Here is a 21317-nt window from a genome sequence, read left to right on the forward strand (position 1 = left end):
CCAAATTACCGACACCGAGTCCAGCCCGCCTCTGCGCGCAATTACACCACGCGTCGCGAAAATAGAGCCCTCGGTCTAAATTGTACTGTAAATCGTCCATAGGTGTGAACTTGAACGGTTGTTTTTCAAAACGTGCCTCCGCCGGATCCCGCTTCGCCGGCCAAAAGTCGGGCGAGATCGACTCCAGCTCGCCTGCCGCCGAACCCCGATGCGGAAAATCGCCACAGGAAAACGGATGCAAGCTAGGATTGGGTTAGCTGGCGCGGTCTTCTCTTTTCGAGTCCGACAATCATAAACAAGAAAAGCCGGAAGTGGCGAGCTTCAAGCAGAGCCGCCTAAAAGGTTCTGCTGGGTCGCTTCCAGCCAGAGCAGCGCCTGCGTGCGTCACGGGGCGCGGACCTCGTCACGCAAACGCGCTCGACTCGACTGCACAAGTGAAAAATGAGCCGTGGGGTAAGGCCGAGGGTCGAAAGGTCAGCGCCCGTCGGGTGAAAAGGTAACGAGAGCGCTCGGTGAAAGCGGACACCGGCGTTGCGTAATGCCACGGCAACTTCCTGCTTTGTCTCCTGCTGCTTCCTGTCGTCTAATGAGCGATCGCTTTCAGCCACAACAGGAACTTTGAACTTTCCCTTGCCCGGCCGGATTGAGTTGACTTTTCTGCTCACGAATTGCGCTAAAAGCAATTATCGTATTTCAGCATTTCTGTTACACGGTATTCATTTGTATTTTTTTTTTCCAAGTAAATCGAATCAAACCAAAAGCTTTTCCGATACATTTGCTACCGCAACCCAACAAGCATTTTTTTTTTTCACTTCAAGTCAGCAGTAGCCAATCAAAATTAAATCATGAGAAAAACAAATATTATTCTTTATTTATTATGATTAAAACTCCAAATTTGTCCATGTTAAAAAAATGTTTTAATGCGAGTCCTAGTTTATTTTCACAAAATTCGGACTTTTGTATAGAAATAAATACTGACTTTATTCTCATCAATTTCTGACTCAAGTCTCGTAAAACTTTTTTCTGATGATGACTTTATTCTTGTAAAATTCTTTTTCACCTTGAAAAGACAACTTTTCCGACTTTATTCTCGTTCATGACTTTATTCCCCCTTTTTCCGACTAACTCACTTTTCTGCCACCCGTGGCGCATTTTGTTTACGAAACAACATTATGAAAAGATCGACCGCGATCTTTGCGAAGTGAAATCCAAAAGCGAGCCTCGTAGCGTCAGTGTTTAACGTGAGATCTATAGCCGCCTCGCCCAAAAAAATGAAAAATTAAAAAAAAAATGTATTCAAATAAAAAGGAATACTCACTCCGAGGAATCGATGAAGTAAATGACCAGAGCGCCGATGCTGAGAGCGAACACGAGCACCACCTGGAAGACAACAACAGTTGATTGCGTTGGATGTCGTCGTTGACGCAAGGTTAGCCCGCGTTACAAATGAAGTTTCACCGATCGACACGAAATCGGGCGGGCGGGTCAATCGTAACAGGACGCGCGAAAAAGTCTCAAGGGCCCGTGCCCCGACGTCAACGGGAAGTCGGCCGTTTTGGCTGGGACCAATTCCGAATCTCGTACGTTCACGAACTCTTCCGAAGGAATTCACGTTGCTAAGCTCGTGACAATTTGGAAGGATTCTGTTCAGAAACTACTACCGGTATCGCAAATGGAAAAAAGAAAAATAAAAGAAATTTAAAAAATAAAAAATAAAAAAAATATATATATATATATATATATATATACACACACGCACTTTAATAATAATAATAAATACATGAATAACGCTTCATATTTATTTCACTTTTTGAAAGTTGTTTTGTATTTTATAAAAATGTCAATATCTCTTTGTATTTTGCTTCCTAAAAATATAAATATATATATACACACACCAGTAATTCATACTTTCGGTGATATTTTGAAAAATACAAATAAAATAAAATACAGTTTAGAGCAGTGAGATCAAAATTGAAAAAAATGATATTTTTTTTAATTCAATTACTTAAAACAATACAATATTGTTTCACATTATAGTATTTATTTCACACTTTTATATTTATTAACACCTAATTATTATTTCAAATTACAGAATTTTACAATCGACGTTGAATTTCAAATCAGATTTTTCAGAATATATGAAAACAAAAAAACTTGTTCCTTCATGTTTATTACCCATTTTTCTATGTAGTAATATACAAGAATTTTTTGGAATGCTGGATGAGATTTGAGTGAAGGGATCCAATAGTTTGGTTAAAAAAATAAAAAATAACAACAACGACGCAATTTCCTGTGGGCGTCGCACGGCGTCAAAGGTTTGCGTGTCATTTCGAGCATCTGCCGTGAAAAATGTTTTTTTCCCGTTTTGTGTGACGCGACGTGGACGTCCGGTGGTTAACGGTCGCCGGTATTTGTCGTAAATGAGCCAAATGCGTTTCCACATCCTGTGAACATGCCCTCGTGTAAATAAATACGCGAGGTGGCGGACGGCGGCGGCAAAGAGGAAGAACACACAATCAGCGCTGTCGTTCCACTCGCAAACGTCTTTTTCGGGGTGTTTTTTTAAATTTTATTTTATTTTATGTTTCCAGTTCTAAGGCCTTCACTTGGGCATTTTTCAAATTCCATTTTTTTTTCTCCAAATAAATAATGCTTTCTTAAACTCTCAACTGTGTCGCCGCAACTCACTAACTCGGGTGCCCGACTGATTTTTGTCGTACTTGTTACGCTTTTCCTCAGAAGTTACAGTATGTTATGCTACGCTACGTTCCGTTATGCTACGTTACGATTCAGGTTCGGTCGCCTCGTCGTAGTATTCAGTGGCGGCCGGTCAATAGGGGGCGCCGCTGAGTCACCTTGAAAAGGACAAAAGTCAAATAATGAAAATGAAAAAGAAAATATGAAATATGATAATATCTATTTTTAGACTAGGTGTAGGATAAGTAACGATAAGTAACAGGTAACGATGAGTAAAATGGATTTGTTTATTTCCGGTTGTGTCGTCGTATGACGCAACTTCCGGTTTCGGGCGCGTCGACGTTTTCCCATCGACTCTCGTTTAATGTTTGGCAAGCGTAATCGGTCCTCGTAAAACGCAAAAGATGTTACTGAGGTACGGCGTTGGACTTAAGTTACTGTAAAAAGGGGTTTGCTAAAGAAAAAGCTCAATGTTATTCTTTCTTTACATACGACAATTTGAGATTTTGAATCGTGGAAGTTGACGCAAATGTTTTGCTTTGCCGGGCGGGCCCAGCGATAAACATCACAGTTTATCGCTGTGACTTAGATGAAGTTCCGAGCCCATTTTCGGATCGACTGACGCGGAAACGCAAGTCCTCCTGAAATACGTTCTCTCGTAACTGCCACAAATGCCTTCCGCGGAGGGAGGGGCGGGGCCGGAGAGGGGCGGGGCGGGGCTCCCACGCGCGAGCCGCGCATGGCGATCGTCCGTTTCCAAATGACGCAAAAGGCCGCCGGGAACAGGAGAGCGCCGCGCATCCATAATGAATGAGCGCGGCCCCAATTTATCGCCGCGATGTGGAATGGCATCGGCGGGGGGAAAAAAAGGAATTTTTAATCAACATTTCTCCTCTTTTTGGAGAGAGGAAACGGCTTTGTGGCTCCACGCGACAACCGTGGAGCCACAACCGCTAATGCTGCATTTGCTCGTGAGCAAGGACCAAAACTTGCCGTCGAAAGCCGAAGCTGTGATATTACAAGAAGAACATTTTGACATCACGTCGTAACCCGCCCACACCATTCAAACATTCATTGTTGTTGTTGTTTTATTAGTCCCAAAGTCAGGTGACTACGCTTCTACTACGCCATAAGTGATAGCGGGATGTAAACAAGTTGTTTGGGCCTTGGAGCCTCATTAGAAGGCCACGCTGACGCCAGCGAAGCACAACGGGGAAAATGTACCATTAGACTTACCGACTTACCATTTTGGAAACTTACGAGCCACCTTTGTCGATATTTTGCTTGACACATTTGCATTATACTGCCCCCTGGTGGCCAAGGGGCGGACACTCGAAGGAGCAGCTCAATGTCCATTGAATTGAAGCAACAAATGTGGCAAAAACGGTTTGATTCTTTCCAGTTTAATGAAGAATGTCATGACTGTTTGTTTTTCGAAAGTACAAAATTTGTTAAAGCGGCGCTCGCACTTCCTGTGGGACACGACGGGCGTCTCGTTTGCGGGCGTCTCGTTTGCGGCAACGAGCTCCTGCAGCCTTCCCGTCAAATGAAGAGACAAAAGGAATCCATTTTGGATGGCGTTACTCTTTGTACGCCGTTTGCTCGCTTGCTCGGACTTCGCACGAGAGGACGGCAAATGTTCACAAACTGCGGGGCGGGGACCCAAATGGCCCATTAAATGCAGCTCTGGACCACTATTAAGTGATCAGGTTAATTACTGACTATGTAATTCCCTATTTAAAATATTGTTATGTATCGTCTCATTTATTTGGAGAAAAACTAAATTGCTTAAAAAAAACTCAAACTTGCTGTTTTTTTGGGGGGGGTGTCTGATTTTTTTCAGAACTGTATGTTTATTTATATTATTCTTATACGGCGCAAGTGTCTAATAGTAACGCCGACGTAACGTCAACGTAGAAAATACAAGTAAATAATTCAATAAAAGTAAGAAGAATATATGAATATTTTTTTTTTTTAAATTACAAATGATATTAAGAAATAATCCAAATAAATAAATCGTACCTCGGGCGAAGGCGGCGCCGCACGACAGACGCCGGCTCCCGAGGGCCAAGAGGAGCCGGATCTTCGGCAAACAAAACTTTATTGACTTAAACACTGCGTGCCGAAAGCCAGACAACCCAGTAAACACAAAGTGGAACTTTCTATCGATCTATCCGCGCGCATCTACGCAAGTATGAGCGCGCGTGACAAACGGCTTTAACGCGGCCCATTAAAAGGGCCGAATACACATCTGCTACATTTAGCTAAGCCGCCGTTGCCGTGGCGACACTGCTCGCTACTACTACTGTACTTTGAGTTCACGCATCCGTTTGCGGAATAAGAAAACGAGAGAAAGAAGTGCGTTTACGTGCTGCTGTTTTGGTCGGCAACAGCACTTGGGTGAGTTAGCGTCTTCCAGGTCCATTTTTCCTCAAGACAACTGTATTTTACACTACAAGTGCATATTTCTGCATTTTGAACATCAATATTTGGACTCGTGTATATACATTTTTGGGATGCGACTTTTTTTTTTTTTTAGGTCATAAAATATGCGGCTTGTCGAAACCGAAACAATTCCACTCACTATCCTCGTTTCTTCTAGTTGATGGCATTGGTCAGACGTGCAGCGGTCGCCATGGCGACCGCCCTCACTCGACCTGATGCGATCCCTCGCTCGCGCTCTCCGTGGGGCATTATGGGATGCCAGCGGCTGACCTTAATACGCCGTTTAAAGCTCTCTCTCCTCTTTTTCTGTCTGCGCGGCGATAAGCCGGCCGGCGACGGTCACGACGACGTCGCGGCCCAGCCGACACTCACCAGGACGCGTCCCGTCAGCGTCTGCGCGGAGATCATCACTCCCGCCCAGTCCTTCACCGACGTCATCCATCCCACCTCGCCGGCCGCCGCCGCCGCCTCGTCTTTGTCGGCGCGCTTGACGACGCCGTCGGCCGTGGTCAGCCGGTGCACGTCCTGAGCCGCCGGGAACGGGAAATAAAGCGGGACGCCGGCATCAATACTCAGTCGTGTCCGAGTAGTAAGAAGATACAGCGGTTAGAAAAAGTCCAAACACCCCTATTGAAATGCCAGAAGAAGAAGGAAAAGCCTAGTGATTGGTTCATTCTAAACACAGCCACATAAGCTATAAGAGGGTGTGCAAACTTTTGCAACCACATTGTCTCCCAAAAAGATTTAAATAATTTATTGAAAATGTTAATTGTACAGTTTGTAGGTCACAAAAATGGAAAAGCTTTTGATATCACTCAAACCTTCAACAGGGGTGTGTAGACCTTTTATTTCAGACAACAACAAAAGTTGCGGAACTACATTTCGATTCATCTGAATGTTCCCTCAGTTTTACTTGATACAATTATTGTCATTAATAACATTAACTACATCCCAACTTGTAAAACATTTTCTATTTAGGATTTGAAAAATGTTGTGCTTGTGCTCAATAACATGAATGACATCCGTGCACAATATATACATACTGGTAATCTTATATTATGGTCTTTATTCTTTCTTTACCAAAGAATCCAATTATTACAATTTGTCATGCTTTGTTTTTTAATGTACAACATTTTTTTTAAAATTAGAATTACAGTACGTAATATTTGTTATGTTTCTCACATCCTTAATAATTCCGGTACATTTCTTGAAATAATTGGTTGTTTTTTCATGGTTTATTTGTTGTACTGTGTTGTCATTTTCCTTTCCTCGGTGTGTGTACTTGTGTGTATATGGAATGACAATCAAGTGTGCGCACGTGCGTGTGCGTACGATATATCGGTCGCATCGTGTGCAGTATGTAAACAGCGAGTGTGAAGAGCGCTTCAAACGTTGTCCGCCAACGTGACCTCTGACCTCCGCCTCCATGAAGTCATCTGTGCTTTTCATCTCCAAAGCTGCCGGCGTGTTCTTGACGACACGCGCGCGCCTTGTTGTCCGCGCCGGCCGTCTTAGCGCGGCACGTTCCGCGCAGACGCAGCGTGCCGTACTTCTTTCTTCTGCTTGTGTGACAGCTACAACTAAAATTTCAGCCAAAGTCTGCTGGAAAAATCGACCGTAACGACACCATAAGCGCCGTCATCTGTACCGTGCTGAAGCACGGTTACCGTAGTTACTGTTGCTAGGGGCTGCCAAGCTGGACAGAAGGCGCTCGAGAAGCACAGGCCGACTACGCGCCGGCAAAAGTATCGATCGGACGGATCTTTAAGCGCCACGTGGCCAATCCGAGTCGGAAAAGCCATCAGTCGCCTCATCGCTCTGCTGCTTCATTTTGGGCAGACGAAAATAGCGAAGCGTTAATTATGCCCTAAAACCGGGAGGCTTGTTCCCAACAGCGTTAATCGCCGACACCGTCGGCAGGCAGGAAAATTGATGGCCGCGCTCAAAAATTCAATTAGGTGGCGCGGCATTAAGCGGAGGGGAGCACGCTAACCCAATCGTACGTGAACAACAAGACGGACCGCGGCCGCTTCACTCTGAAGAGAACGTTGTGACATCATTTCAAGAGCTGCACAACTTTTGATGAAAAGGCCAAATTTGCAGGACATATTTTGCTAAAACACTAATGGTTTTTTTCACACTGAATTATGGTGCAAACGCTACATTTTCCCTGAAACTGCCAAATTTTGACATTTTAAAAGACGTTTTCCCTCAAATGTTCACGACGACATAATATTTTGTGAAAATTTCAAAGGCGGACACTTTTAGCGAAAGAGTTTTCCTGAAAACGCAATACAGTGGAGCCCAAAATATTCGCCTCTAATTTGCGTTTTTTTTAAAGATCGTTTTTGTTATTATTTGCCGACAATGACTGTAATAATGGGCCATCAGTTATTTGCGGCTTTTGGCTATTTGCAGTTGGGCTCGGTCGCTAACCCCGCGAATAGCAGGGGTCACTAAAGCTTGCCAAAAAGGTCAACATTTTTCCAGAAAGCGCAATATTTGGATCCAAAATAAAATGTTGGCCTGAAAATGTCGTCTTCTTCCACAACTTCTTCTCAGATGATGGGAGGTTTTCCGACACGCACGCAAGTGCACACGACACCACACGCAGAAGCACACGCACACACTCCTTGCTTGCTTGCTAGTTGCTTAGCAACAACAACAAAAAAAGATTTACACGTGCAAGTGCCTGATGCTGCATTTCTGACACTGACGCACTTTTTCAACAAGAAAAAAAAAAAAAAAAAACGTAAAAGGACTTTGGGGCCGACGGTGTAATCCTACTAAATCCCGAGACTGGAAATTGTTGCTTTTCTATTCAAATACAGAAGTAAATAAGAGGATGGAAAATCAAGGGTGGACTTTGGAGCGGGGCTTGCCGTGCTCAGACGTTTACGCAAAATGACGTCAACACTTTCTTCGCATCGCGATGAAGAATTCAATTTGTTTGCAGGATTTCTTCACTTGACCCGTGATTGGCCATTGGAAATTTGGGGCTCCGCAAATAGGTGAATCTGCAAATATGAATACGACGACAATAACTACTGTATTAGTAACAGTCGTAGTAGTAGTAACAAGAAGAATGAGAACAAGATGAAAAAGAACAAGACAAAGGAGAAGAAGAATGAGGGGAACAAGTCGAAGAGGAAGGAGGAAAAGGCGAACGAGGAGGAGGAGAGAGGAAGACCGAGAAGATGAAAACAATTGTGGCGTGCTGCCGGTCGGTTGCCGCTTGTTGTGGAAGCGTTCAAAGCGCACGGTGAACGTTCGCAAGTGCGGCGAAATTGAAAGTGTGCTACTTTTCCACTAAATGCTGCATTTTTCTTCAAATGTCCTTCAGTCAAGTCCAAATTGTCGCTCCTTGACCAAACACGGCGCATTGCTTTTTGCGACAAATCCTACTAAAAACATGTTGTCAAATTTGTTGTTATTTGTACGACAAGCCCAATTCCAATGAAGTTGGGACGTTGTGTTAAAGAAATCAAAACAGAATACAATGATTTGCAAATCACCTTCAACCTCTATTTCATTGAATACGCTACAAAGACAAGCTGTTTCATGTTCAAACTGAGAAACTTGATTGTTTTTAGCAAATGCCCGTGACCTTCGATCCCTCAGGTGGCACCGCATCAAAAACCGACATCAAAGTGTCGAGGGTCTCACCGCATGGGCTCAGGAACACTTCAGAAAACCACCGTCAGTAAATACAGTTGGGCGCCACATCCGTAAGTGCAACTTGAAATTCTACTATGCAAAGCAAAAGCCATTTATCAACAACGCCCAGAAACGCCGCCGGCTTCTCTGGGCCCGAGCTCATCTAAGAAGAACCGATGCAAAGTGGAAAAGTGTTCTGTGATCTGACGAATCCGCATTTCAAATTGTTTTTGGAAATTGTGGACGTCGTGTCCTCCGGGCCAAAGAGGAAAAGAACCATCCGGACTGTTATGGACGCAAAGTTCAAAAGCCAGCATGTGTGATGGTATGGGGCTGTGTTAGTGCCAATGGCGTGGGAAACTTACACATCTGTGAAGGCACCATTCGTGCTGAAAGGTACATACAGGTTTTGCAGAAACATATGCTGCCATCCAAGCGACGTCTTTTTCATGGACGCCCCTGCTTATTTCAGCAAGACAATGCCAAACCACATTCTCCATCCATCCATCCATCCATTCTCTACCGCTTATCCGGGTCGGGTCACTCGTGAACAAGACCCCAAGATACTTGAATTCCTCCACTTGGGGCAGGATCTCATCCCCGACCTGGAGATGGCATGCCACCCTTTCCCGACTGAGGACCATGGTCTCAGATTTGGAGGTGCTGATTCTCATCCCAAACCACATTCTGCACGTGTTAAAACAGCGTGGCTTCGAAGTGAAAGAGTCTGGGTAGTAGACTGCAGACCTGTCTCCCATTGAAAATGTGCGCCGCGTTATGAAGCGTAAAATCCGACAACGGAGACCCCGGACAGTTGAACACTAAAGCTGTACATCGAGCAAGAATGGGAAAGAATTCCACCTACAAAGCTTCAACAATTCGTGTCCTCAGTTCCCAAACTTTTTATTGAATGTTGTTGAAAGAAAAGGTGATGTAACACGGTGGTAAACGTGAGCCTGTCGCAGCTTTTTTGGAACGTGTTGCAGCCATAAAATTCTAACTTCACGATTATTTGCGAAAAACAATAAAGTTTGTCAGTTTGAACATGAAATATCCTGAAATATAGGTTGAACATGATTTGCAAATCATTGTATTCTGTTTCTATTTATGTTTAACACAACGTCCCAACTTCATTGGAATTGGGGTTGTAAATCCAGCTAAACTGTCAGGTGTCTAAATTCAGAACTTTCCCTTTTCTATGAAAACATTTTTTGTTGTCAAGCCGACTAAATCAAGAGTTGTCCGAATGGTCATTTTTGTACCAAACTTTCTGACGATTCAATTTGAGATTGTCACGCTAGTACTTCCCATATTTTTGTACAAAGTTCTACAAAATCGTGGCTTTCTAAATTCTACTAAGAACAAAACACATTTGGGGGGGGTGGGGGGGCGAGCCCGACGGCGGGGTAGCGTAACTCCGCCCCTGGAAACAACCCCCGTTCGACAGCAGATGACGAAAAAACGCAAAAAACTCGAAAAAAACCAAACCCAAACCTGTTTCTGTTGAAAGAAGACATTGTAGTGTTTTCTTTTGGTAAGTTTGGTGTTTATGTTGTCGCAGAACACAATATTGTGTTTGTCAGTTCAAACGCTGTCAAAGTGCTTTAGTGAAGAAGTCGAGTACATTTTTTTTTGTTGCCTTCCCATTTTGTTGATGACGAAAGTGTGCGAGATGGTCGCCCCGATTTGTTTGGATGAGCACTTGGGCCCAGTCTGCATGTCGCGTGCTCATATGCTGGTCCAAAGTTTTCGAAGCACCTGTTGTTCGCGCCAACGTGGTGCATTTCGGCGCGCCTACCTTCTTGCGGGCTCGGAACCGGCACCAGACGGCGGCCAGGAACTTGAGGCTCCGCCACAGCAGGATGATGAAGAGCCCCCCGAAGAAGGTGACCACGGACGAGGCCAGGAAAGCCCACCACATGCGCTGGCCGCCGCTGTCGCACGGCACGTCGGCCGAGAACGGGATGATGACGCTCATCCTGGCGATGTGCGCCGACGGGGCCGCCGTCCAGCGCTCCCGGCTCTTCGCCATGCCGGAGGGCGGGCGAGCGGCCTCGAAGCGGCGGGGGCGCGCGGTGCTCGCCTCGGTTCGGCGGGCTTCGGGCGGGGAGCGACGCCGACGCCGAAAATAACGACGAGGTGGCGAAAAAGCGAGCGAGAGAAAGACGTTGTCGGTGCTGATGAATCCCACGGGGAGGGCGGGGGGGGGGGCTTCTTCTCGAATTCAAGATGAAAAAAGACAAAAAACAAACAATAATAATCCGAGTGGCCGTGTGGGAAGAGAAGACGCTCGCGTGCGAGCGTCGCACTGTGGATTGTGGCAGACGCACAGGTGGGGCTGGATGGACGGAGGGGGCGGGGCCAAAGACAGCAGACCTGATGCTTATCAGCAGGTGGGGGGGGGGGGGGGGGCTGGATGGACGTAGGGGGCGGGGCCAAAGACAGCAGACCTGATGCTTATCAGCAGGTGGGGGGGGGGGGGCTGGATGGACGTAGGGGGCGGGGCCAAAGACAGCAGACCTGATGCTTATCAGCAGGGGGGGGGGCTGGATGGACGTAGGGGGCGGGGCCAAAGACAGCAGACCTGATGCTTATCAGCAGGTGGGGGGGGGGCTGGATGGACGGAGGGGGCGGGGCCAAAGACAGCAGACCTGATGCTTTTTAGCAGGGAGGCAATACAGCGGCGACATTCTGAAATCACTTTCGGTCAACCGTGCTAGTATTGGTCCAGAACCGCCGCTGGTTGTGAGCCCCCCAAAAAGTACTGCCGTAGTATTGCAGTAAAACTACACGAGTGACTGCGAGTGACTCCCCAAATTGCGCAAGAATTGCTTTGCCACATCTGCTGGCGAATCCTGGTGGTCCAAACAGAAGAGTTTCAGTTTCTTCTCGTGCAACCTGCAGATGGGCTCCGACTTCACCGAGGCGTGAGTAAAGGTCTCGCACACGTTCCTCAGTGCATTTGAAGGCAAATCCGTCGGTCTGCTCTCCACCAGCGTCCTGCAGACCGGACACGATCCCTCTCCTTTGTCCTTGCACCACTGCTGCAAGCAAGCGCGACAAACGTTGTGACTACACGGCAGCACGTTGCGTGCGGCAACGGCGGGAGGACAAAGGAGGGCGATCGTGTCCGGTCTGCGGGACCGAGTGCAGTTCGAGGGGGCCGCCTTCACCTCAAACCGGGCCCTGAGGAAGCTATGCGAGGCCTTTTCGCGAGCCTCCGTGGAGTCCGAGGACACCTGCGGGTTGCACAAGGAGGAACTGAATCTCTTCTGCTTGGACCACCGGGAGCTCTTGAAGTCCACGCCGGCCACAGGATCCGTCCCTTCGATCAAATTGCCAAAAAGCATCGAAAGAAACTCCAGCGAGCCGTGCTGCGAGTGAAGCAAAAACTGCTCCGTTACGCCGAGGTGAGTGACGAATGCATCGCGCAAGCGGACTACATCGCGGTCCAGACCGAGAAGGTCGGTAGGCAGATTCGGAAGGATTTCCGGGAACTCCGTGGCTTCCTGCAGGCGCAGGAGGAGGCCAGATTGTCCGCCGTGAGCGAGGAAGAGTGGGAGAAGACTCGCCAGATGATGGAGAAGATCGAAGATCGAGGCTCTCGGCGTAGAGATGGCCGCGCTCTCGGATGTGATCAGAACCGCGGAGGAGCAGCTGACCTCTGACCCCCTGTCCTTCATGAAGAACTTCCAGAGCGCGATGACCGGCATCGAAGTGCTGCCCGACGAGCCCCGGCCGCCGGCGGGAGCTCTGCTGGACGAATCCCGACACGTGGGCAACCTGAAGTCGGGCGTGTGGGAACGCATGAAGGAGACTCGCTCCTACGGTCCCGTCGTCCCGGACCCCGACGCGGCCGGTGCGAACGTCGGTCTTTCCGAAGACCTGACCGCCGTGCGTTACGACGCCACGGGGGACAGGCCCGAGAATCCGGAGAGGTTAGCGGAGGCGCTGGCGTTAGGTTGCGCTTCGCCTCCGGGAGTGCACAGGTGGGAGGCGGACACCGGAGACAACGAGCGCGCACGCACTGGGGCTTGGGGCTTCATTTATTGGAATCTATATTTATCTCACTTTCATTTCAGTATGTTTGATGATCTCAATATTGGTTTATTTCAATATTTACAGGTGCACATCATGCAATGCCACAAACAAACAAACAAACAAACATGTTCTCAGTGGTAATGAAAGACATTCAAATAATGAAGAATTGTTAAAAATGCTTCCAAGTTCAAAAAGAGATTTCTCAAAGTCTGAAAGCAGATCCCTGTATGTTACATAATTCAAAATAAACGTGTACAAACATGGCGCAACAGAGTTCATGATTCGTAAACAAATTGTTGGCGGCGATGAACATGGGACTGATTTCCTACACTTGCAGAGATTTAAAGAAATCAATTGTTGAGTATTGATTTTTATCCGATTCCTAAATGATTCTTCATAAATACTGTGAGAAATCATTGACAGGATCAATGTCTTCAACAACAATATGAATATTTTAAAACGCCCACATAATTAAAGATTATTTGAGCAAATTTGTTATTTCAGAAGTAAATCTCAAACCGGTAGGCCTCAGCAGTAATCGGTACCGAGTAGCTCTCGGTTTCAAAAAGGTCGGTGACCCCTGCGCCGCATCAAACGGACAACAACAACAACAACTTGAATATTTTTGAAATCATTTATTTCACTCTGTATTTTACATCTCTTCAACTGTTTGACTACTCGATTTTGTCCCACGTGCAGAATGCTATCATTTGATCGGTCATTGTCTCGCGTCCATCTCGGGCTGACTTTTCAAAAGATATGTACAGTGGGTTTTGGTATCCCACAGGGTAGCGTGCGCAGTGCGTCGGTTTTTCAAATTGCACGAAATCAACGTAAGAAACGCTCTTGGAAAAGAATGCGCTGAAACTTGTGACGTCGTCATCATTCGTACCCTTTTGAATCACGGTAAGAAACTTTGGATTTACGTTCCGACAGATGAAATTGTGGAAGATGCGCGTCGCTAAGCCGGACTGTCGGCGGCTAAGCACCAGGCAAAAAACAAAAAAACAAAAACAAAAAATCCCTTTGAAACTATCCAAGAAAAGAACGACAAAAAGAACGCTCATAACGCAATTGGCAACTTGCGTAGAAAACACACACACACACACACTGAAAAGCTGCTGTTTAGCTTTTTTGCATCGCGTGTATTGAAATAAATATTAGAAAAGATTGGCATGATGAAATCATAATGTGAGGCCTGAAATGAAAAACAGCTTGGGGGGGGGGGGGAAGGTGTTATCCTCCATGTCAAATACTATTTAGCTACATCTCCATGATTTGATAAAAATGTACATAAATATATCGTATCGCGACGGGAGCCCGCTTGCACGGTGGTCCACGGTGTGTTTAAAAGTAGAAACACGTGAATTCAAGTAGTATTAAATACTAGTGTAAACAACTAACTGCAGTGCAGCACATGACTATTGTATAGCGTGCATATTACGTCGACGGCAGCGGCTTCAGGTGAAACGGAAAGAGTTAATGTACCGATTCATGCCTACGATGACATCGTGTGGATATTTTTCTCTACACCCCCCGGCCCCCTACTGCGCTCCGTCGGGGATCCACAGAACTTTATTCTGCTCCTGCTCGACGACGGCGACGATCTGAGTGCAAATGAAGGAGACGCTGCCGCCTTGGACGACACCTGCGGGGGGGGGAAAAAGTACATGAAAGTGTGCGTGGGGGGTAGAGAATTTGCGGCTGAAGCCTTGGAGGAGGCAGTTGGTCTGTGAATACAAAGTTTGTGAACCACTGTAATGACTAACAGGTCCCCGGAGATGGACGCATCGCATCGCTTTGGATTTGAGTAGACGATTAAGATTAGCGTCCTGTCGCAAACGGCAACACGCTGGAAGGCGGACGAGTTAAGGCCCCTCACACTCCAGCAGCGTTCGTATATGTATGCTACAATCAGATGATGTGTAAAAAAAATATATTTTGCCATCAAAAGCTCTTTCGGTCTTGTTTTTGTATAGTTATAGTTTGAGGTGTCACAAGGTCACTGTCACGAAAAGCTCAGTTTGCCAGCTTTTTGCTCAGAATCTGAAGTCCGTTTTTAGCCAAACCAACCCATGTTTGAGAGCTAACTACAAAAAAAAAAAGGAAAAAGGTGAAAGAAGAGAACTTGTGCTTTCTTTGGGTAGGATCGATGCTTCTATTGTCACAGAAGACAACATTGTGCAAGTCTGGAAAGATCAGCCAAATTGCTCGAAAACGGCCGACAAAGCTTTTTAGTCTTTTTAGACAAAGACTTTTTATTTGCCTTTTTTGCCACACTCGCTCATATTTTTCGATGCTTTCCTGCTTTCATTCACTGGACATCATTTACTTCGTCGTCTTCTAATTTGGCAGAAAAAGAGAAGAATGCCAGCACAAAACACACTTTCACTGTAAGGTAACCAACCGTGTGACCTGATGGTGGCCGGACGACGATTTCTGTCGCCATCTAGTGGCGGCTTATCTAAAGCTCACCTGCAAGTCCAATTTTTGCTCGCAATACAAAAGCAAAACAAAAAATAAAAAACTATTTAAGAAATAAAAGCGACAGGTACCGCTGTAATAAAAATATGTTTAAAAATGCATGCTTTAAATGTCCTCGTACAAACAAAGCCTTGCTCTCCTAAGGTCACAATGTGGTCGTTTACAGACGAGTCGATAGATCTGCTTTGTTTGGACTGTGCAAAACCTCAGAGTGCTGACAGAAGACCTTTTCTTTTTTTTTTGGGGCTGACCTGTGAAGAAGCGGCTGTAGTCCTGCTCCGTCTTCTGGGCTGCCTCAAAGTGCTCCTTGGAGAGCTTCTGGGAGAGTTTATCCCGCAGGTACATCGGATCCTTCTGCTCTCTGAGGAGGACGCACAAGCGGTCAACGTCGTCCGCTTTTGCCCAACATACACGCCGACGACAAAAACACGAAAATGCGATGGTTGACTGTCATAAATAATAAGGCGGCAGGTGGCCCGAGACGGCGGAGGCTCGGGTTCGTAGCCGACAGTATTTCTTGTCGTCGGCGGCGACACCGTGCGATCACGGAAAAGAAATGCAAACAAAATAAAAGCTGCAAACAGGCATGAAGTTACTCACTTGATCTGCTTGGCGTTTTTGTAGCGAATGAATATGACGATCGGGTAGATGTGGACGCTGTGCAGGCGTTCGATGGCGTGCGCGGCGATGTCGAGCAAGCAGTGCTTAGAGTCCTGCGGGAGAATGGACCGCGGGTGGCAGAACGCACAAACGCAGCGAAACCAATCAATAGGATGTACGCTGTATTCACAGCGCTTCACTTCTTCAACATTTTCCTTCTGTTGTTATTACAGCCTCAGACATTTGCAAACATCGGCTTTTACTTTGGGAAACAATGATCAACATATTTGCCTCATTTCTGACTTGTTTCAGACCAAACAAGTTACTCAATCGTCATCACTTCATTTTTTTTTTTTTTAATATGGGGATGTAAATTGAAAAATGTTTCGGACTCAATTCATCTGTAAACTAAGTAATCGATTATTAAAGTTGATAGATGCAGTTGTACTGCATACTTACAGTATGTGCATTTGGGTTCTTAGTTGGTTTATTTTTGATAAATTAGCAAAAAATTCCCACAGTATTTTTTGGGTGCTGTGTGTAGAATTTCGAGGGGGAAAAAATGAGTCTATTGCATTTTGCAATTTGGCCGTAACATAAATGACAGTAAAAATGAAGCACTGCGAATAATACTGTATTTACAGGGCTTCACTTTTATAGATTGTTTGAATTTTAAATTGAAATAAATGAATTGAATCCATTTCGCAAGAAGGCTGTAACCTCACCAAATGTGGCAAAAAGTGAAACATCGTGAATCCGCAGAGTATTGCGGCGTGTCGGACGACTTTCGGAGCGACAAAGTCTACCTTCTCCGTGATCTCCTTGATGGAGGCCACAGTGGTGACGTCAAAATGGCCGCTGCGTCGCTTGTAGTCGATGAACACGCAGTCCTTCACGCCTCGCTCGATGGCCTGCTGAGACGCTTTCATGACCTCTTCGGGGGGGAAACGCGTGGGGGTCAATCGATTGACTGGCTGACTCGCGTACTTTTTCCTTCGGCGGGGGGGAAGCTCATCTCACCCGGCAGACAGCGACTAAACTTGGCGGGCGCCTCGTTGACCAGCATGTCCTTACTGGCCTCGGCTAGCGGCCCCAGGATCAGCACCGGTCTGGGGGCCGAGCACTCCACCTTCTGGACCCGCTGGTACATGAGGCTCACGCCATCTGAGCGAGCGAGAAGACGATTTGTTGCTGTGTATTGCGACACCTTTGAAAAATAGACCAATCACAGTAGCCAAAAGAGAGAGACCACTCCTCCTTGGGGCGTCTCCGCGCCCACACTAAGCGCCGCACATCCACGTCCTACAACAGAAAAACCGCGACTGAGCCTGTATCGGGTTTTGATGCTCCACAGACAACATACCGTACTGTACCCCGGCGAACCACAAAAACATGGTGTGTTTGTCAAAGAAGAAAGATATGGCCACAGAGAGGATATTTTGAGAGATTGTTGGCAATGCTCAATCGGCCCATTCACTGACTGCACGTGTGCATTGTGTCAACTGAGACTTCCCACACTTTCGCAATTCGCTGGTGTCGGGCCGAAACGTCCTACGGCCGCCGCATTTGGTTAAATTCACATTTTCTTCTTATTTTTTTTAACAAATTATTGATCAATCTAAAGTGTTGAAAATGGTTTGCTCTCTTTGATGATGCAATGTCAACGGATAAACAAATATGCCGGTCTTGCGGTTTCCTGAAAAGTGCAAAACGTTTTGGAGATGCCAGGATTCCGCTCGATGCCGGTGCTAGTTAGTTTTAGGTTTCATTGTCTTTTTGCAGAGTCTCAGCTGGGTCTCGCTTACGCTTAAAACTTTTTTGTTGTTGTGTAAATTCGGGTGCATTTTTGATTGGCTGTTACATCTGCGACGCCGACAAACGTTTCCATCTCACCTTCTGTGATGGGCAAGTATTCAGACATCATGGCTTCAGACGCCATGAGGTCCTTCCCGTCCTTGGATCCGTTGCGCTTGTGCTTCAGCCTCCGGCGGAAGAAGGACCGCCGGGCGGCGGCCGACAAAGTTTTGCCCCCGCCGCCGTCGTCTTTCATGTCGCTCATGCCGTGTCTCCTGTAGAACTCCTGGTCCATCCTTGGGAGACGAGCGAGTAGATTCACAGCATGTTCCTTACGACGAGAAGCGGTTCTTCGCATGACTTACATGAATTTGCTGGGAATCTGCCCTTTCTCCAACTTCCGCCCCTTCTCGTCAAGGTGCCACGCCATCCAGTAGCCGAAGTTGCCGTTGGGCAGCGTATCCTCCACGTACAGGATGTCGTCCTTCTTGAAGCTCAGCTCTTGCTCCGTGTCGGCCACCCTCTCGTACAGCGATCTGGCGGCGCGCATTTGAAACCGTGAGTCCGAACTCGCAACTGTCTGTGTAAAAAGACTCATTGTGATTTTGTGTACCTGATGAAAACTCCGTCTCCGGGGGTCTCTTTGACGGCGGCCAGCTCGTCCAGGCAGTTTTGCACCTTGAACGTGACCGTTTCGGCGGGCTTTAACAATTCCAGGTAAGCCTCCTCTTTGGTTTTGTTCTTCATGCTGACGCCGTTGTACTGTCGGGAAAACAAAACTGTTGACTCCTTTTTGGCCAAATACCAGAGAGGAGCGTCAACGTGGAGTGAGCCATCGTTTTCCATAAACGCAAGTGCAACACAAAGGCATACGCACATACATGAATTACACGACTTTTCCTCTCAAATTGAGCTTCAAAATGCAATTAAAGTACGTTGGTAGCTCAACTTAGAAGTTGAATTCAATCCGTGAGCACATTTTGTTTTCCTTTTCTTTTTGCTAATAGCCAACTGTAGTGAAAAATAGCAGTCCATTAGTATCGTGTAGAGTAGCATTGCATTGTACTGTATCAAATATCCAGTGAAAACTAGAATGTAAGAGTTCAACTGTTTTGGCTTCAATTCAAATGGACATTGTGTTGGAATAATATATCCATATAATACACAGATTTGATGATGAAACACGACAACTAAGCTGCAGTAATGTGACTCGTTTGCTCAGAGCAGAAAGAATGCATGTTTGTGAGTATTGTTCTACGCTCTGTAGGTATTGCTGCATGGTTCGTGCTCTAATATCCAATACCAACGCGAGTTACATTCACTGGTTTACGGTGTTTTGGATTGCGTGCTAGTCTTAAGGCAGCAGACTTCCATAAGACAATGTTATGTGGTTTGGTTAAATACACAATGTTTCGCCTTTGTTTTCCGTTTAGTCTGACAGTAAACTTTGAAGCAAGCACATGTCGCATGCTCAGCGAGCGATTGATTGATTGATTGATTGACATTATCCGCTTCTTCTCAGCACCAACTTTCTTCTGACTCAACACAAAGCAAAAACGACTGAGCCAGAAGTTGAAAACTTGCAAGTTAGGGCGCCCGTAAGTCAAGGTCTCACTGTAGGAAACGCCGATGGAAAGATACCTCCAGGATCCGGTCTCCGGGCAGCAGGCCATTAGGACTTTTAGCGGGACTATCTTCATCCAGAGTCTCCACAAAGACACCGTACAGGTTGCCTCCGCATATCTGGACTCCCAGCTCCGCCTGAATCCTCTTCAGCCTCACCAGTCGCGAATCCGCGGTGCGACGCAAAGCGGCAACGGGAAGCCTAGGCAGGAATGACACCTTTTCATTGTTTCATCCGCAATATTTCTCAAATTCCCACAAAAAAAAGCATCGGACATTTTTCCCGAACGCAACCCTACCAGTGAGTGCTAAATGTGTTCCGGTGTGTACCTGAAGGTGCTGTGAGGGCTGGCGGCGGGAGTGGTCTGCTTGGATGGCGGCGTCACGGTGCCCTCGTCCTGCTCGCTGAGGCCGTCGCCCACGGAGCTGTCGTCCGGGGTGGTGGCGCCGCTGTCGCGCGGGGTCGGTCGGTCGCTGCTGGACTCCATGCGAGAGCTGAGGAGGAGGAGTACGAATGAATGAATGAATGAAATCAATGCCGTTTTGACCGCGGCGTCTCGTACTCGTTACCTGGATCGAGAGTGATTGCCCAGCTGAAACATGTGTGGGTTGTACTGAGCCAAAATGGTGACCGTGTCGCACTGCTGCCCGATCACCAAGCGGGCCTGCTGCTCGTTCGCATTCCGCAGGTTGATGCCGTTAAACTGGAGACAGCCGACATTTGTCACGCGAGCCGGCGAATCGACGAGGTGACTTTTTCGGTTTACCTCCAACAGCTGATCTCCGTACTCCAAGTGAGCTTGGTGAGCGATGCTTCCCGCCGTGACTTTGGACACAAACACGCCGCCGTTCTCGCCGCTCACGATGGAGATACCCAGCGGCTCGGCTCCTTTCTGCACCGTCACGTTGCGCGGCTCCTCCAAATACGGCCTTGGAGAGAAATGGGATGCAACGTTTGACAGAGTAAAGCTGCAAGATTTGGGAATTCTTACACTCTCGCGTTTGTTTAAAGCACACCTAGCATGAAACTCGTCTCTGGCCCTACCTCACCCCTGACATCTGGATTTTGGCCTGTTATACTGCTGCTTCTCCTCTCCCCGACCTGTTTTTTCCGCATATCGGAGGAAAAGGAGGACTCTACTTTGATTAAAATAAGATTAAGTCAGTGGAAAGGAAAATATTTGATATTTTTGATGTTTACACTAAAGCTGACATTGTAAGCACCACCAATATGTGCAAATTTCAGACTTCCAAGCAGTAATTGCCATCTCAGGACAGTGGACATGCATCGCTGTCTCAGTACAAGAACAATGTGGGGAACACGCCAGTCAAAGCCATGCAATCAGTGCCAAGATAATGTTTATGACACACAATATGTACGATATATTTGGATTAGGAGTATAAGAATAAACTATTTGAATTGGAAAAGTTTCAAGTGTGAAAGACACACATGAGCCGGTTACCGGTTTCAAGATATACCGCCGTTTTAAAATGTCATCGTTTCAAAACCGCAAAGACTTTCCGGTATGAGTTGAGTTTTTAGGGTTTTGGTTTGGGTTTTTTTAGCCCCCAGTGGCGGTTGGAGGCAATATTTACAGCATTGTAGAGTGAAGGTTAACTCAGACAACCGCACCCAATATTCTATACACAAATGTAAGAAAATGTGTTTGAGGTTTGGTTCCTAGTCGGTTCCTTTAGTTTAAGAAAATAAAAAAAAAAAAAAAAAAGAATTTTTTTTTTTTTTTTTAAATCACCATTTTCCGTGTTCTGCTACTCTAGCGCTTAATGTTCACAAACATTATGAAAGCGTCTACTAGCAACAAGAAACAAACCTCAAGCATCTCAAAGAGAGGAAGTTGGGCCGAGCAGCCAGCCGATGCCTGACAAATCTGAAAGCACGCAGACCAGGAGAGAGGAAGGAGTGACAATAGTTGTAAATGAGCAGCAGAGAGGAAAGCGGAAAAGATGCACACATC

At 46.5% G+C, this 21317-nt stretch overlaps 2 protein-coding genes and 1 pseudogene across 8 annotated transcripts in view; 1 reads left to right on the forward strand and 2 right to left on the reverse strand.

The window, feature by feature from the left end:
- Positions 1-11133, reverse strand: part of LOC133469744 (calcium-activated potassium channel subunit alpha-1-like) — a 48465-nt gene extending 37332 nt beyond the window's left edge. Inside the window, exons 1-3 of one of the 3 annotated variants that reach the window (XM_061757215.1) lie at positions 10598-11129; positions 5515-5667; positions 1319-1380 (exon numbers count right to left, since the gene is read on the reverse strand). In XM_061757215.1, coding sequence (XP_061613199.1) covers positions 1319-1380; positions 5515-5667; positions 10598-10831 — 449 coding nt within the window. In that variant the 5' untranslated portion in view covers positions 10832-11129. Of the gene's footprint in view, positions 1-1318; positions 1381-5514; positions 5668-10597 lie in introns of all 3 variants that reach the window. The other 2 variants (XM_061757217.1, XM_061757218.1) reach the window with 2 other exon arrangements.
- Positions 11134-11874: 741 nt separating this feature from the next.
- Positions 11875-13060, forward strand: LOC133469629 (E3 ubiquitin-protein ligase TRIM35-like; annotated as a pseudogene).
- Positions 13061-13460: 400 nt separating this feature from the next.
- The window catches only part of LOC133469743 (disks large homolog 5-like), a 31335-nt gene continuing 23478 nt past the window's right edge, over positions 13461-21317 (reverse strand). The window contains exons 22-34 of one of the 5 annotated variants that reach the window (XM_061757210.1): positions 21174-21230; positions 20109-20271; positions 19912-20045; positions 19672-19836; positions 19360-19543; positions 18332-18507; positions 18084-18254; positions 17818-18014; positions 16945-17088; positions 16731-16858; positions 15925-16037; positions 15576-15685; positions 13461-14488 (exon numbers count right to left, since the gene is read on the reverse strand). In XM_061757210.1, coding sequence (XP_061613194.1) covers positions 14385-14488; positions 15576-15685; positions 15925-16037; positions 16731-16858; positions 16945-17088; positions 17818-18014; positions 18084-18254; positions 18332-18507; positions 19360-19543; positions 19672-19836; positions 19912-20045; positions 20109-20271; positions 21174-21230 — 1846 coding nt within the window. In that variant the 3' untranslated portion in view covers positions 13461-14384. Of the gene's footprint in view, positions 14489-15575; positions 15686-15924; positions 16038-16730; positions 16859-16944; positions 17089-17112; positions 17227-17817; positions 18015-18083; positions 18255-18331; positions 18508-19359; positions 19544-19671; positions 19837-19911; positions 20046-20108; positions 20272-21173; positions 21231-21317 lie in introns of those variants that run through there. The other 4 variants (XM_061757211.1, XM_061757212.1, XM_061757213.1 and 1 more) reach the window with 4 other exon arrangements.

Source organism: Phyllopteryx taeniolatus, chromosome 19 (assembly GCF_024500385.1).
Source record: "Phyllopteryx taeniolatus isolate TA_2022b chromosome 19, UOR_Ptae_1.2, whole genome shotgun sequence".
Classification (NCBI taxonomy): Eukaryota; Metazoa; Chordata; class Actinopteri; order Syngnathiformes; family Syngnathidae; genus Phyllopteryx; species Phyllopteryx taeniolatus.